Genomic DNA, 17,408 nt, shown 5'->3' with positions numbered 1-17,408 from the left:
ATATGGCAAGCTGTCACGTTGTCCTCCGGCAACTACCACAGACTGTTGCTTTTCAATCACGTAACATTTTGTGCCTGGCTCTTCTACTGACCACATATGCTGTTACTCCGTTGTTATTGCCTGATGAAGCCGGATCAAACCTGCAAAACACGTTGCATTGTCCCCGGAGTATGTAAATAAACTTATTCTATTTGACAAACACATTGGCAATGTATGTGTCTACTTGGAGGAGGTAATTCCAGCACTGCCTCCTCATGTTCTAAACTTTTTAGATACTTTTATCCTTTTGGCGCCTCTGTATACATACTACGCTATATAAGTCCACCCCTGGTGGAGGGTACCCATATTTTTCCTCATCTACGGTGAGCGACTTCTGATTCCTGAGTGGGGTCAGGTCCAATCTCCCCACCTGCCTATACAGTGGTTGCCTTTGAGGTAACCCTGCTTTGTGAGTATAGCGTATTACTCTATCATACTTCATTTTAACTACCAGTACATAATATACTATATTTGGCTCTTGGTGTCCCTACTAAGTATATAAAATAAATTTTGACCTCTATGTGTCTCCATTACTGTATCTTTATAATCAATTTAAACTAATTTTATATTTACTGGAAAGATATTTAAGAAACAAAAACAACTAATGAAAGCATTTGTTGGGGTTTCAGTTAGCAGTTACCTTCACATATGCGCGTCTCCTCACTGAGGTAGTAGCCTTGTGGACACTCACACTGGAAGCTTCCAAATGTATTTATGCAATTACCACCTTGGCACAGACCTGGCAGCTCCTGGCATTCATCAATATCTTAGAAAATAATAAGATTAACATTTAGTGCATTCATGAATGATTTGATAACCAGTAATGTTAAAGCTTCTTCTTCTTCTTTAAAGGGACACTTAAGTCAAACAAAAAAAAATGAGTTTTACTCACCTGGGGCTTCCAATAGCCCCCTGCAGCTGTCCAGTGCCCTTGCCGTCTCTCTCCGATCCTCCTGGCCCCGCCGGGAGCCACTTCCTGTTTCGGTGACAGGAGCTGACAGGCTGGGGATGCGAGTGATTCTTCGCGTTCCCAGACACATTAGCACTCTCTATGCTGCTATATGGTATATGATATATGCTATAGCAGCATAGATGGCGCTATTGTTGCCAGGAACGCGAAGAATTACTCACGTCCCCAGCCTGTCAGCTCCTGTCACCGAAACAGGAAGTGGCTGCCGGCGGGGCCAGGAGGATCGGAGAGAGACGGCAAGGGCACCGGACAGCTGCAGGGGGCTATTGGAAGCCCCAGGTGAGTAAAACTCATTTTTTTTGTTTGACTTAAGTGTCCCTTTAAGTTTAAATAGTGTGTGGTCAGCTGGATAATGTACTGGTAAAGCTGTTGCTTCTGATGAGAGATTTTAGCCTTTCACCAGGATTTGAATACCGGGTCAAGCTAGTACATAAACAGTAAGGAGTCTTTGGGCAAGGGTCCCTAATTATACTGGCTGTGCGTGCCTAAAAAAGGCTGCAGCTTTGGCACTTTGAGTCTGCCAGGAGAAAAGTGCAATGTAAATGTTCTGTGTCTTGTCTTAAATGGCAGCAGTGCTGTTGACAGGAACAGGAGTTCCTCTTTTCATTTGGTTTCTCCCAACTGATAAGACTTACAATTGCTATTACTTCTCTGCACACAAATTCTGACTTCACTTACTAAGGAGAAGTAATAACTTGTCATCTGGAAAAGATGATCAAATGATTACGGTAATCCCTCCCTGGTTCTATCAGAAGTCCTGCTGACAGACGAGGATTAGTCGTCACATATAAAAAGTGGCATTTCTTGTATTCTGTTATTATTACATGGGAGCTTTATGGTTTTGAAATTATCCACATTTTTGCTGTAGCAGTTCTTTAAAATAAAACTGGCAATTGTGAGGCTCCTGGATATAGAAATAGCAGTCCATTGGCACCAGTTAGTAGACTCAAGAAGAAAGTATAATGAAACAATGAGTTCCACACATATAGCTCACCACCCCAAGAAAGGGTCCCACAGACTTTAACACCTCCAAAGAAGTGGGGCATCCCACATTATATTTTCTTTAGATCTAGCTGTTTATTTTTAGCATCGAAAGAGGAACTATAATGACATATAATAAAATGTAAAGGATACCCGAAGTGACATGTGACATGATGAGATAGACATGTGTATGTACAGTGCCTAGCACATAAATAACTATGCTGTGTCCCTTTTTTTCTTTCTCTGCCTGAAAAAGTTAAATTCAGTTATGTAAGTGGCTGACTCATTCCTGACTCAGACAGGAAGTGACTACAGTGTGACCCTCACTGATAAGAAATTCCCCTTTTTATTTATTTTTTACTTTCAGAAGCCATTTTCTGCTAGGAAAGTGTTTTATAGTTGGAATTTCTTATCATTGAGGGTCACACTGTAGTCACTTCCTGTCTGAGTCAGGACTGAGTCAGCCACTTACATAACTGATGTTTAACTCTTTCAGACAGAAAGAAAAAAAAAGGAACACTGCATAGTTATTTATGTGCTTGGCACCGTACATACACATGTCTATCTCATCATGTCACATGTCACTTCTGGTATCCTTTAAGGCTTTATTAAGGTTACCAAAAGTTATTTCAAATATCCTGGTTTCATCACCAGAAACACCTATATTTACATATTGGTATGTAACCTCACCCTCTCAGTGGTGTTTAGCCTAGGCTATTTAGTTATGCAGCCTTCTGCCCCAGATCACTCTGGGACACGAGGAGCCCTATCTGATTCGAGTTTTCTCACAGTGATATTTTCAGATCTTATCTTCTTGAAGGAATTTTACTATTTTATGGTTGAAATGCTTAAATTTACCCTAAACACAAGTCAAAAATGCCATACTGAACTTACCTGGGGCTTTCTCCAGCCCCCTATAATTCATGAAGTCCCTCAGTGTCCTCTGGGCTCCCTCTGTTCACCCACTGGTGTCTTCATTAGCTGCGCAACTTGGCCGGAAGCTGTGCGCAACTGCGCATGTCCATGCACCCATCTCGCTCGTACACCCATTAAGTTTTACGCATGCACGGTGACTGAATCACGCATGAGCAGAATGCTCATGGAGATGGGTGCGCAGACTGAACATGGGCATTTGCATACAACTTAAAAGACCCATATTCTGTCTTAGAAAGACACATGGAACAGGCAGGAAGCTGTTATCTCTAAATATAACTCCACTATTGCTTACCATAGTTAGAGAATAGATATGCTGTAGTCTCTTAACTATAAACTCGAAATGTGATCAGAAAGTCTACCAGTCAAGGCCCTGATATATCCAAGTAGATACATTAAATTGGGTAAAAAAAAAAAATATTTATGACCAAAATACCAATATTACAACCATATGTGCCTTGTTTTGTAATTCCAGGTGTGGCACAACATTTTTTTCCCCCATAGAACTTATGAGACACTTATAAAATACATAAATACAAATTCTCACCTTCTAAAAGAATGGTTATGGGATTGGGTCTGAATCCTTCTCCTCCAGGGCACAAAGTGTTATACTCAGCTAAAAACAAACATATTGTTTAGAAACAAACAAAAACATCTGCAAGGTGGTTAAAAAGTCTGTTCAATTGCCTTACAGTATATTAGGCACCTGGATACTTTATTACAGTATACACAAAGGGATCAGCTCACCAGTGTCGTAAAACGCCCAATTTTAACCATTAGTTAATAGCAAAGCCCCCATACAAGCTATTGTCATCAAAATTGCTAAGTATGTTAAAGGGAATGTAAAACGTCCAATCTTTATTTGTGAAAAATGTACAAATAGAGAATCAGCAATTCAGCTGATGCATATCGGAGCAAAAGATGTCTTCTTAGTCAAGATGACTAAGGAGACATCTTTCTCTTACGTTACATGTGAGTTGTTACTGCTGAATTGCTAATTGTCCATATCTCTATTTTTCACAAATAAAGATTGGATGTTTTACATTCCCCTTAACATACTTAGCAATTTTGATGACAATAGCTTGTATGGGGCTTTGCTATTAGCCGCTAACGTAGGCAGTTAGGCACACAATTACGCAAAAATTAAGTGAAATTGCAAAATTACGGTTACTAAATACTACTACAAACTAAAAAAATAATGATTTTTCCTGATCTTTTTTCATTACGATTTCACATGTTAATTGCGAATTATGATGCAAAATTACGATTATGCTCATCAGTGACTTATACATCAATTAAGATATTATAGTAAAATTAGCTTAAAATTCAGTGATCCTACTGGCTATGCCTTACAGGGAGAGGGCGTCAACATAAAAACCCAAGATGTTGTAATAAAGAAAATCAAACACAAAAACAACAACTGAAATAATCCAAGCTCACTTGAAATGTCCAGCAGTTAAAGTGAATCCACTGTTTTTTAAGAAGTGAGAAATGCCTTCAGTTCAGCTCTACGCATTATTGGGAGTAGTAATACATATGAAATTAAGTAAATTATTTACCTTCAAATGCTCAGCTATGCCATACTTATTGAAACAGACTGTGCCAAGACTGGGAGATTAGAGTATCTAACAGTTCCTCAGTTTGTACAGTTGTAGACAATAAGCAACAACTGTTCTTGCTTTGGAAAGCTAATAACACAGAGGACATACCTGGGTTCTCATTGCAGAAAAGTAATGCGCTGCAAAGTAAAGATTCTAGACTAGAAAAGTAATTAAATTTGGATTTACAGTTAATTTGAGAAATTCATAACTGGCTGTAAATTTGAATTGAAAAATAAATTTGAATTACATTAAATTCCAAAAACACGTGAGCAGCAACAATAGGCGTGTGCAGCAAATTTGTGGTGATGGTTGAATTTCATTTTAAGGGGGTTTAGGTGCTTGTTCCTAGGTCACTGGACTGCTGAAACCTATAGTGGTCACACAGGCTGCTCTTGTTGTTGATCTGGTTGTGCACCCAAGTAATTAAAAAGTAAGTACCTAAAAACAAAATAATATCAAATGTATTTACTTACAGCTGTTAACAGGTGGGCAGATTTCACAGGGGTTCCCCCAAGCCTTCCCAAGAGAACAGCAGCATGAGGAACGGCTCACACCAACTCCAATTTCCGTACTACAGGAGATTGTGCCATCACCACGAGGTCCATGATTGAGGTAGCAGTTTCCAACTCTGGTGTCTAAAATAATTGAGTACATTTACTGGATACACCATAAGCAGATTCCTTGTTTGAACAGTATAATGTATTATTAGTATTATTTTGGTTATTATTACAATTATATATTTTGCTTGGCATGTAAACCTTTCAGGATCCTTGCCATTTTATTATATACCCCACTAAACAAATAGATGTGAATGTATACACCTTCTATTCACTGTACAACTTTTTGGAACGGATCTCTCAAAATAGTAATGAAACAAGTATTATTTTATGAACAGTTTTCTTGTACTGAGTATTATTCATAATGTGGTCTAGTTCCAGCTTAACCCCATGAACAATGTCTTAATGGACTTTGAATTGTTAGGAGCATGCCAAGTACACAGTTCCTGATTTCCTGCTGACCTATCACAATAAAAATTATGACATCTGAACAGGTCAAGTGATCAGTCATTAAAATTGAATACGTCCAAAAAACAGATCTGGCTCAATGGTAAGAGGGATTTTAAGAAGACAAACAAACTGGCTAAAGTTTCATTCCTGAAGCGTTGGAAAGATTCTGCTTGTCGTGGCATTGCATAATGCCTACTAAAGCAAAAACAGGTGTGCATATTTTCTTTTAATAGCATCCATCTAGATACATCTCTAGTCTACCAAATACACTATGTGCTGTGAGCATAAAAAGTACATGTCAGACTCTGAATGTTTATCTACTGACAATATACTGTAGTATAGTATAAGTATTATGAAGCAGAAGGGTCAGAGAAAAGTGAGTAATAATACACATTCCCTAAAATGTGTCTCTGTCTGCTTATTGAAGATACAAAAATGATTGTCACATTTTTTCCATGATTAAAGAACTTTTATAAAGTATGAGTGAATTCTGAGACCTTTTCTGAGTTTTTTAAATTATTATTTGTATATATTACGGCCAGAACCCGAAGTCTGGCCACTTCGGGTTCTGTCCGGCAAAAATGTGAAGTGGCCGTCTCACTGCGGCCACTGTTAGAAATGAAAAGCATTCCTGGCATTTCCCCTGTAGTTTGGCGATCAGTGCAGCGCTCCTGGCTCCGGCGCCATGTCCTCTCTTCCCCACAGAAGCCGTCCGCTCTGTTTGCCGCTGTCTTCATCCTGCCATGGGCGGGCAATGTGAGAAATTAATGGATTTCTCCGCTCCTCCGCTCTGGCTCCTCCTCCTGCCTCCTTCCTATTTCCCTCTGACAGCCATGGGGATACATGCACTCAAGTGTCGTTTGTGGCTGCAGGAAAGCAGAGCAGGAACGTTGCAGAAATTCTTCTGCCAGCACCCGCTTTGCAGTAATTAACGGAACTAATTCCTGCAGTGGCGAACGACTATGGGTGCATGTGTGTGTCCCCGGCTGTCAGAGGGAAATAGGACGGAGGCAGGAGAAGGAGCCGGAGAAATCCATTAATTTCTGACATCGGCCGCCTGTGGCATGATGTAGACAGCGAGGATAGGAGCAGGAGCTGCCAGGAATGCTTTTCATTTCTAACATTGGCCGCAGTGAGACGGCCACTTCGCATTTTTGGCCGGCCAGAACCCAAAGTGGCCAGACTTCGGGTTCTGGCCGTAACATATACATGGGTGTGAGATATTTTTTACAGTAACAGTGAGAGCTGATCGTCTTTGAAAAAAATCTAAAAAGCTTTATATTATCCATATTATCTTGTGGATTTGTTATTTTGCTTGCATTCAAGTCTAAAGCAGTGATACTAGTTTTCCCTGGGGGTGTTTTTTTCCCTTGCTTCTCTCTCATAGGTATAGAAGCTATGAAAAACAGAAGTTGTCCTTCTTAAAACAGAAGGTATTTGCGATTATTCAGGTTGGAGTGAACATATGATGTATTCCACAATCCATCACTGCTGAATATGCAAATCATCCCTTTGCTGTCCCTGTAAGCGAAACACACCTCCAGAACCACTGGAATGAAATGATGTATCAGTTTATTAATTGTACAGACTATAATCCAACAAGCATACAGACTGTTTCAGACTGGTTGGTCCTCATCAGTGCATGGCATGGATTATAATGTAGCTCTATGTCACAGGACTAGAATCTCCCAGAGTTACAGCTTGCCCAGAAAGCTCATTCATATTTCAAGAAAATTAAACTGCATATGATAAGTTGATCAATTAACCTTACCTACACAACCCACTCCAGTGGGGTTAAGCTGAAAGTCAGGTGGACAGTTACACTCATATCTCCCAGGAGTGTTTACGCAGAAGCCATTGACACAGTTGATTGGATCGGCACACTCATCCACATCTGTATTAAAGATGTACATCACACTCAATAGAGCAATTATTAATTATTTAAAGTGTACAACAAATTAAGATCTTTGTAGACTTACCAACACTTCTGATTACATTTCTTGCTAAAAGCATAAAGACATTACTGATGGTAATTACGATAGGGGATTTCTTTTTATATGAAGTCTCCTTCCAAAAGTAGTATTTTTGTTGTGGGTAGAGGATAGTAGGAATAACTAGTAGGTACATTACCCTTAGCCGTGTAGTTGCAAAATGAAATTGATTGTCCATGGTACCGTACTATGTATTCTTCAAGTATTTTGTTATTAGTGAATTGTAGGATGACAAATAGAAGGGTGAAGAGTTTTTTGCAGATTTTCTTTTAATCATTACAATAAAGCTTATCGTGTAAAATGTGAACATTCTGACACTCACAATGTTGTTCAAACCATCAATAGAGCAGAAGGCTTGTCAGAATGTGGACTTTCTCTCAACTACCTTTGCTCCTTATTTGTGACTGGAAGAGAAGTATCCAAAGATACAACTTTCCAGCCCCTGGTGATGAATTGTAGGTCATTACTCCTCTCCCAATAAGATGACTGAAGGATCTTTAGCTTTCTTTAGCAGTTCAATTGGCAATGGAACAGCAACATATCTGCCTTTACTATCAGCTGTCAAGTTGCACTTTTACAGCAGTGACTCACAAATATTCATGGACATTGGAGGTGCAAAAGAGTCTATACCTGTGAGTGCCCAGATTTGCTTTTTGAGCAACTCTTCTAAAGAATCCATCTAATGCTAAACTACTAATGGGCTGGTATCAGTATAGCAGGGGGCCTACACAAGACCATCCTTATTGTTATGTGAGTATTTATAAAGTGCTTGGTGCTACTTGGGTAGTCACTATAATATGGGGAAGTGAATGTGCATGCTGTCATTTTTAATTTTTAAGCGTAAAAAAAGAGAGTAAAACACTATTAATTGTACTGCAAAAATAAGTAATTGATTTGTTTTAATCTTGCAGTTGCTATCTTTAATATCCGAACCTAATAAATGGCTGTCTTTATTATTAAAAATTAGCACTTACATATTAAGTAATGATGGCCATGTCTAGAAGAACTCACGGAGAAGCATGTGATTTGTTTGATCAGCTGAAAGATTTGCAAAGCTCTGATTTGCTGTGATCACTTCCTGCTTTAGCACATGATACTGACAAGCAAATCAGAGGCTTACATATCTATCACCTGACCAAACTGATCACATGCTTCTCCATGAAATCCCCTTAACATGACTACCACTGCTTATAAGCCTAGCTCTCATACAGTAAACCTCCAGCCCTCAAGAGTCATTTCCATGCCAGTGTTTAAGGTAGACTGAGAAATTAAGAAATGTGTTCCACTTGACAAACTGCATCTTTTTCTGATTCAGCTCCATCAATTTATTTCAGTTGTCCCAAAAATGTGTGCTTACCTCGGCCTTTGAGGACTACAGTTCAACATCACTGTAGTTTATAGTTCAGTTAATGTATTATGTACCTGTACAATTTCCTCCCGTGCGGTCCAGCTCATACCCATCATCACAGACACACTGGAACATCCCAGGAAGATTTCGACAAGTTCCAAAGACACAGATATTCTCAAAATAGCATTCATTGATGTCTAAAAGGGTAACGGACAATAGCATTATTTCCATAATAGTGTTAGAGGTGACAAAATAATTACAGCTCAGTTTATAAGTGTTTCTTTTCTCGGTTGTTTCTAAGCTCAGGGAATGGATAAGTGCAATAAATATCTCCTATAGATTAAAGGTCACCTTCCAGATAACTGAGATTTGAAGCCCTTAATTATGTTACTTTTAATCCTATAACTCCACTTATTTATAGAAAAACAAAGCTATTTACCGTGATAATACTATAACTGCCATGCAACAGTCTGGCCTACATTTGCCTATGGTTCCAATGCCCTAGTGTGGTTTGCTGAGTCCTCAAATGACCCCTTGACTAATTCTAACTCTGCCCTCTTGTGAACTCTAATCTCATCTCTCTCCTCCTTAAAATTAACCAAAAAACTATTTCTATTTACTATTACCTGACAGCCATAAATGTAACTTGGTACCTAATTTAGAACATTATTTCACAAATGTGTGATCCTAGTCTAACTGTTACCTAACTCTAACCCTAACTTTTGTCTAACTCTACTTTATGTATCAGCTATTGGTAAAACTACCCTAACCCAAAATGTTCTCCTCATCCTAACTGTTCATTTAATTCTAGCTTAGTCCTGATGTAACAGCGGGGCAGATTTATCAAAGCCAGGGAAAGAAAAAAAATGTAGCAAAACTGGTGCAAGACAAGTGCAAACATGGAGTGTTTGCTCTAAGGGACCAATCAGAATCCTTCCTTTAGCCATCGGCACCATTTTTGCACATTTTCTTTGCACTGGTTTTGATGAATTTGTTCCACTACTGAAATGTATCCCATTCACATGCATGGTCACAAAAGGCATTGTCCGAGTGTTCCTAATGCTCACTAACTGCCTCCAAACTGCCAGTGCCAAAATGGCTCTACATATCTATTGGAAGTTAACTAGGGTTGCAAAATGGGACTACTGCTAAACCACATTTACTGCTAAACCAGGTTGCAGACAGTATAATATACTATGTGGTGACCCCTGCACCCTTCTTAACCTACTTTCTCTGTTAGAACACGTCTTGGGGAACACTAAAGGAGATAAACATGTAATTGCACAGATATACCAACCTCAGCCTTCCCTGATTTCTCTAACCCCAAGTGCTAATGATTTTTTTTGTTTATTTTTATCTACTGGAAGCGAGGTAACTACTTCCCTGTAGTGAAACACTGCTGCTTAGCTCCAGTGCTGTACTGTACTTTACATTTTTGTAGTTACCCCAAAAGGATGAGCTCACATTTTCAGCAATGCCATTTTTATCTGCCCTGATATTTTCACTAAAAGATAACACATTTTTTGTGTAAATGAGAAATTTCTTGAAAATATGTGTTTTCTCCTGCCCATACATTTTTGTGAAGATTCTCTTCTGTATGAAAATGTGAAATTTTTGTGAAAATGATGGCCAAACAAAAATGGTTATATTAGCTCATCACTATTATCCAAGTGTTGTTTTTCATAGACTGAAGTAGGCTGTGAACACCCACAAGCTCCCCAATAGTGATATACATCTTCCTCAAATATTTGCAAGCGTGCACTGAGAATCCTGCTTATAAATTGATTTAAAGGACACCCGAGGTGAAAATAAACTAGTGAAATAAACAATTCTATCCTCCTTCCCCTAAAAATGTATTTTTAAGATATTCTGCAGTTCTGTTTTATATTTAAAACTACTTTTTTAACTTTTAAGTTTTTAGTGTTTTATTGTTTTTGCTTAATGACACATTCATTGAAGTATGCCAGAGTTAACATCTATGAACTATTGACCCATTGTATCTCTTTCCTGCTCTTAGTAGCCACTTTCTGCTAGGAAAGTGTTTTATAGTTGTAATTTCTTATCAGTGAGGGTCACACAGTAGTCTGACCCAATCCTGACTCAGACAGGAACTGCCACTTACATACCTGATGTTTTACTCTTTCAGGCAGAAAAAGAAAAAAAAGGAACACAGCATAGTTATTTGTGTGCTAGGCACCGTACATACACATGTCTATCTCATCATGTCACATGTCACCTCGGTAATAACTTACAATTCAAATCCTAGCTTGTTGGAAACCAGCACTTTAGGTTGCAGAATATGTTTTCAACATAAATTATGCTATTGTGAAAAACAACTGAAAAATAATAATAATGATGAAAAACAGCTCCACAGCAAGGAGGAAACAACATTGATGCCGTAAAAAAATAAAATAAAATAGAGCACTGATGAATGATAGTGCTTTGGGTTTCAATAGGATTTTCTTTCAGGATGACAGCATTCCACGACATTCAAATAATTTTCATTTATTGGAACCAAAACAAAAAAATCACTCACCCTGGCATGTCTTGCTGTCTGGAGATGGAGTGAATCCCATTTCACACTCACATCGATATGAGCTTGGGACATTTAAGCACTGGCCATTTTCACACAAATTAATGTTATCCGCACACTCATCGATATCTGAATCACATAAACAAAAAGTGTGAATCCTCTGCATTTAATACTGTACACTTAACACTGATGCCCATTTCAGCTACTTTTCATCAAACGGTTATAATTAGTAGGTTTGCGTTGAGATTGGAAACACAACACACAATTCTCACAGTCCCCATCCCTGTGAGCTGGGTTTAGCATACAGCAAGTGCAGTACAGTAAATCAGACCATTAGGCGATAACTATTGTTGTGAGTGCAATCAAGTCACAGATTTGCACAACAGAAACACATTAACATTTCCTTACTATGTGCCATAAAAATTTTCATTGCATCTGGATCTGGTTTCCTTTATTTGTGTATTGCATTTTACACTTCCTGTCCAAAAAACAGGTCGCCACCTGGACTTGACGAAGCAAATAGGTAAGAGTCTCTGATTGGATAATTACTGCAATATCTTTCCTAATGGCGCTGGCATATTCCAAGATGACAATACAAGGATTCAACGGACTCAAATTATGAAAGAGGGGTTCAGGGAGCATGAGACATCATTTTCACACATGGATTGGCTACCACAGCACAGAGTTCAGACCTTAACCCCATTGTAAATCTTTCAGATGTGCTGCAGAAGAATTGGCACAGCGGTCCAACTCTCCCACCATCTCCACAAGATCTTGGCAATCAAATTAATGCAACTCTGGAAGCAAATTTTGTGACATTGCAGAAGTTCATCAAAATGATGCCACATCGAATGCATACATCAAAGCTAAATGTGGTCCAAGAAAATATTACAGTGTGTGATTTGTGGACAAGTAGTGTAGTATCAACATATATAGAATATTAAACTGTTGTTATGAATCAAATTCAAAAAGATCTAAAAAATGATTATATGACATTCTATGAGGGAGTGCTGAAAAGTTCTAAGACTGACCGTGTTGCCAAAATTGTATGAAAAAAATGAATATATGTGTACAATAAGGTAGTTCCACCTACAATTCCACCTAAAACTACATCTTCATTTCTTTTCAAATCTAAAAAAAATAAATCCTGATTTCAGTGCAATGGAACTTCGTACTATTTTTCAAATTTATGTTTGTTCAACAGAAGGAGTCAAAGGGAATTTAAAAAAAAACTATGGTTGGTAGCTAAGTACCTAAAGGCCCTTCATCTGCTAATGTTAAGTAGTGGGCAGTTCCTTTTAAAAGGGGTAATTTATCCACTGAATAGGCCAGCAGATTAGGAACACCCAGAAGTTTGCCTACACCAGACATTGTTTATGAAATCCCCATTCCTTGTTGACCAACCAATATCTGCAATGTGCATAGCTGAGATGTGTGGGAAGCATAATCCATGACACTTTGGGAACGTCAATGCTTTCTACAAAATGGGTACCCAAATGTATAATATTGATCAAAAAGTAGAAAACGTTATTTCATCAAGGGACATTTTAGAATGTTTTGCAAATGATGGTGAAGATTTCCTCTCTTGATTGTTAATAATGGAGGAACTGTGGTAATACTGCTATGATACCTTAACAAAATGACAGTAAAGGTACTTGTGCCACAGTGGTTCATCATGTCTCGAAACATTTAGTGCACAGAAGTAAGCTGGAAAATACATACATTCATTTTTGGCAATAGAGATGGAATCCTACTAACATACTGCCTTGAACATGGAAATACATACTGAATTTAACTGTTCCTTGGTAAAAAAAATTAAACTAGGCTGGGCAGGAAAAAAAGATGTGGCAAATTGTCCCAAGGTGCTCTGGAGGGAAACACCCCAACTCACAGTGCTCAGGCAACACAGCAGAAATGTGTAATGTATCCACCAGAGTTTGTAATGTATCCACCAGCCATCTTATTCATCTGACCTTCAGACTATTTTTTTATTTCCTGCTTTGAAAAACTGGCTGGATAATGATGTCACTTAAGCAACTGAAGCCTGGTTTTCTGAAAAAAGCCAACTTCTTTTCAGAGGGGTTAAGAAAATCAAGGGATCATTGTCTTTGGGAAAAATGTGTTTTAACATTTCATTGCTCTACCTCAACTGCTTCATGGTTTGGCTTAGATTTTTTCAGTACTCCCTGGTACCACAACAAAAACGTAGGCTTTGCTCACATCTAAAATCGCAATCGCTGAGGACAGGGTTTTGCGATTTTGTTTTTGATTTTGATCCGGAAAAAAAGAAATACAATTTATTTATTCTTAAAAGCGCAAACGCAATCATCGCATAAAGCGATTTTGTGAGCATTTTGCGTTTTTCCTATAGCTTCCATTGTAACAAAATAGCCCTTAAAATGGTACAGGCAGCGCTTTGCTGAGCAGAAAGCAGACGAAACGCGCTAAAATGAACTATTCCTTAAGGATACGTTGCACAAGCAATTTTAGGGCATTTTTTTTTTAAAAACGCCAGCGCTAAAAAAAACCCGCAAACCGCCCTAGGTGGGAACGAACCCTAAAAGTAGTAAAATATCAACAGATAATTTGGGTTTTGCAATATTTTGAGTACCTGACACTATAATTTCAAGGTTATTGGCAAGTATATATTCAGAGGGCAGAACATTTAGAGGTGGTTAGATTTAGAGGAGGTTATTGTAAAAACTCTGGGGACTGTTAGAACCAGGATAAAGGTTGGCTAGGTTAACTGGTCAAGGTAAGGTTTGGCTAGATTTAATGTTAGTTTAGAAAGTAAGGTACATTAGGCATCATGGTGCAAAATGGTAGAGGAAGGTAGGTGGATGTTTAGGAGAGATAAAGGGGCTAAGGATAACAAAGGCTAGGTAGTGGTTTTCGGTGGGGTTAGACTTAGTTCAAATCTAAACATGATTTGTGCAAGGATTACTGCTGTGCCTAAATCATGTTATGCTAATAAACCATGTACTGTAAAAACTCACAGCTTCAACAACCATAAAGTACCAAAGATACATACAATTACTTATAGTTAAATCCATATTATTTATTTAATTGTATCATTTCCCACTATGCATTTTAATAAACTGTAGGTATGAGCTATAATGCACCTAGACAAATAAGAGTGCTGTCACTCTTGGCAGAATATATTTCCATCAGGATCCCAGGACAAAAAAATTGGATGGAGTATGATGTAACCTGTGACGCACAAGAGAACGTATCTAGGTTGTGACAAATTGCTACATATGCGCTACAATTGATAGCAGCTGCACTGGATTAAATTAGCCACTGGCTAATGTCATGTTTTAACTATGAATTTTTAACTGTATTTTGAGACAAATGTTTAGTTTTGCAATATTTAATTGAGGTTCTCCTTGATATTCTACTATCGGTTCTCTAATATTTTTATTTTTTATTTTTTTTGTCAAAGTTTTCAGTGCTTGTTTATGTAAAAAGGGCACTGTTGTAATTTGGTTGCTGGAGAACCCCACTAGTGGAATGTCGGTAAAATTACCCATATTCCACTACTTACTTCCAATAGTAAAATATTGGTAATCTTTACCAATATGTTACTATGCTCTAACCCAGGCATGGGCAAACTTGGCCCTCCAGCTGTTAAGGAACTACAAATCCCACAATGCATTTGCCTTTATGAGTCATGACTGTGGCTGTCAGACTCCTGCAATGCATTGTTGGATTTGTAGTTCCTCAACAGCTGGAGGGCCAAGTTTGCCCATGCCTGCTCTAACCTAACCTTACTCTCATACAAGCCCTCCCTCTTGATTCCTAACCCTAAAGACTCCCCCAGCGATGCCTAACCCAATCTTCTGATAATATGGGCACTGCCATAGGTGCCTATGTTAATAGCTGCAATAAGCGGCTAGCACAGGTAATTTGGTCGCTGGTGGTGCATGATAAAACAGCAGGTGACAGAGCTGCCCACTATGCAAAATACATCTGGTTTCTAAATTACCTGTAATAGGCACTTATGGCAGCTCCCATTTTACCCGGGTGCTTCCGGCACCCAAATTAACTGTTTCGATCTCTGGGGCCAAATGCATAAAGTAAACAGAGATCAATCAATCTGATTACATAACCTAATCCAGGGATAAAAAGGGACTTTTTGCAAAACAAATCTACCCTGGTCGTTTTAAATGTAAAATGGCACACTAAAAGAAGTTATTTACCACATTTTTAGTTGTTCTTTCGCTTTACTAAATCTTGCAATGCGAGAATGATTCTTTATGGAGAAATTCCTAAGCATATAAGGAAATGTCCTTAATTAGTTTTTAAGCTGGACTTTACCTGAGCATGTAAATCCATCACCAGTATATCCCTCAATGCAGGTACATCTGTAGGATCCGGGCGTATTCAGGCAGTTGGCAGAAATGCTACAACTGTGAGTTCCATTTAAGCATTCGTCCAGGTCTGCAATTACAAATAGTTACCATTGGGTCATTAGTTACAGGCTGCATAATATGTCACAACAAGTCAGTTTAAACTAAGCACCCTGCAGACTGCTGGCTTTCTGAAAATAACAGCTTCATTAAAATAAAATAATAAAAATTAAAAAAAAAATGAAACCCTTTATCTTTTTTTTCATCATACAAATGATATAAGCAATACCTTGGGCTGCTTTTTTTACTGGTACTTTGCTCAGATAGACACATCCTAAGTACCACCTTTACAGGGAAAATAACGATAATCACAATATAGCTCATTAACACCAAATATGGAGTGAAAGTTATTTTATATGTATACATTACGTGTTGTTAACACTTTTATTAGGGCTGCTTATGGTCTTACCATTTTCTGGTCGCAACATGACTTTATTAAAGGATCAATATTGTGAAAAATTATAAAATTTAAAATCATGTTTACACATGCTTATAAGAAGCACATTTCATCCAGATTATAATGCAGTATAAGTTACGTTTCTCTTGTGTTCCTGTGACGGTAGGCAGTAAAGTTCTGACAGATCTGTCACATTTTAGACTAGCCTATATCCTGATGGAAGATTTTATTTAACCTGTTCATATGTTTCTAAATCATACATATGGACTGTAAGAAATGCCTTCACAATAGGAAAAGATTTTAACTGAAAAAATAATTAACAATAATATACATACATCTAAAATTATAATTTCTTTTTTACCTAAAGAAAAATCAAGAGAGAAAAATCAATCAAGGGAAAGTGATTGCTAATAAAAAACAAACAAACAACAAAATGGTTAAAGGGAACCTAAACTGAAAAGGATATGGATTTTTCCTTTTAAAATAATACCAGTTGCCTGACTCTCCTGCTGATCCTGTGTTTCTAATACTTTTAGCCACAGCCCCTGAACAAGCATGCAGATCAGGTGCTCTGACTGAAGTCAGACTGGATTAGCTGCATGCTTGTTTGATTCAGGCACTACTGCAGCCAAAGTGATCAGCAGGACTGCCAGGCAACTGGTATTGTTTAAAAGGAAACATCCACATCCCTCTCAGTTAAAGTTCCCTTTAGGTACTGCTGTTATAGATAAAATGTTTTTTGGGACAATGACAAAAGCTACAAAATTTTATAGCAGCATAATAACTTCCATAACTTTGGAAGTCTTTAAACCAAATTATTAAAATTGTTATATGCTGTAGTCCTGTGTAAAGAAATAACCTTAAAATACATATTTTTATAGCAGTGTTGCCTGCTATTTCCTGGTGATCACTATTGCTATCACCTGGGACATATTAGGTCATAATGATGGTTGGTGAATGGTTAGTAGATGCATTGGGCCTGATGCAATTGTCAGACTCGTCAGTGTTAATCGCTGGTGAGTCCGATAATCAGGCGACTATAAAGTCGCCTGATCCAATTGCATTTAGCCCTAGGCAGGGTGCTAAAAGAACTCGCTTGGGCGATATTATCGCCCAGCAAGTTCCTTACACCCTATCCTATTACACTTTGCATGCCTCCAGGAAGCGATGCTTCCCGGCAGACATGAGCGTTAGCTTAG

At 38.2% G+C, this 17,408-nt stretch overlaps 1 protein-coding gene across 1 annotated transcript in view; it reads right to left on the bottom strand.

The window, feature by feature from the left end:
* The window catches only part of FBN2 (fibrillin 2), a 341,314-nt gene that overhangs the window by 132,659 nt on the left and 191,247 nt on the right, over positions 1 to 17,408 (bottom strand). Inside the window, exons 33-39 of the mRNA XM_068246690.1 lie at positions 15,721 to 15,843; positions 11,407 to 11,532; positions 8,945 to 9,067; positions 7,303 to 7,425; positions 4,998 to 5,159; positions 3,471 to 3,539; positions 680 to 805 (exon numbers count right to left, since the gene is read on the bottom strand). Of these exons, the coding sequence (XP_068102791.1) occupies positions 680 to 805; positions 3,471 to 3,539; positions 4,998 to 5,159; positions 7,303 to 7,425; positions 8,945 to 9,067; positions 11,407 to 11,532; positions 15,721 to 15,843 (852 nt within the window). The remainder of the gene's footprint in view (positions 1 to 679; positions 806 to 3,470; positions 3,540 to 4,997; positions 5,160 to 7,302; positions 7,426 to 8,944; positions 9,068 to 11,406; positions 11,533 to 15,720; positions 15,844 to 17,408) is intronic.

The sequence above is a fragment of the Hyperolius riggenbachi genome, chromosome 1 (genome assembly GCF_040937935.1).
Source record: "Hyperolius riggenbachi isolate aHypRig1 chromosome 1, aHypRig1.pri, whole genome shotgun sequence".
NCBI lineage: Eukaryota > Metazoa > Chordata > Amphibia > Anura > Hyperoliidae > Hyperolius > Hyperolius riggenbachi.
This window is presented reverse-complemented; position numbering and strand designations above follow the sequence as displayed.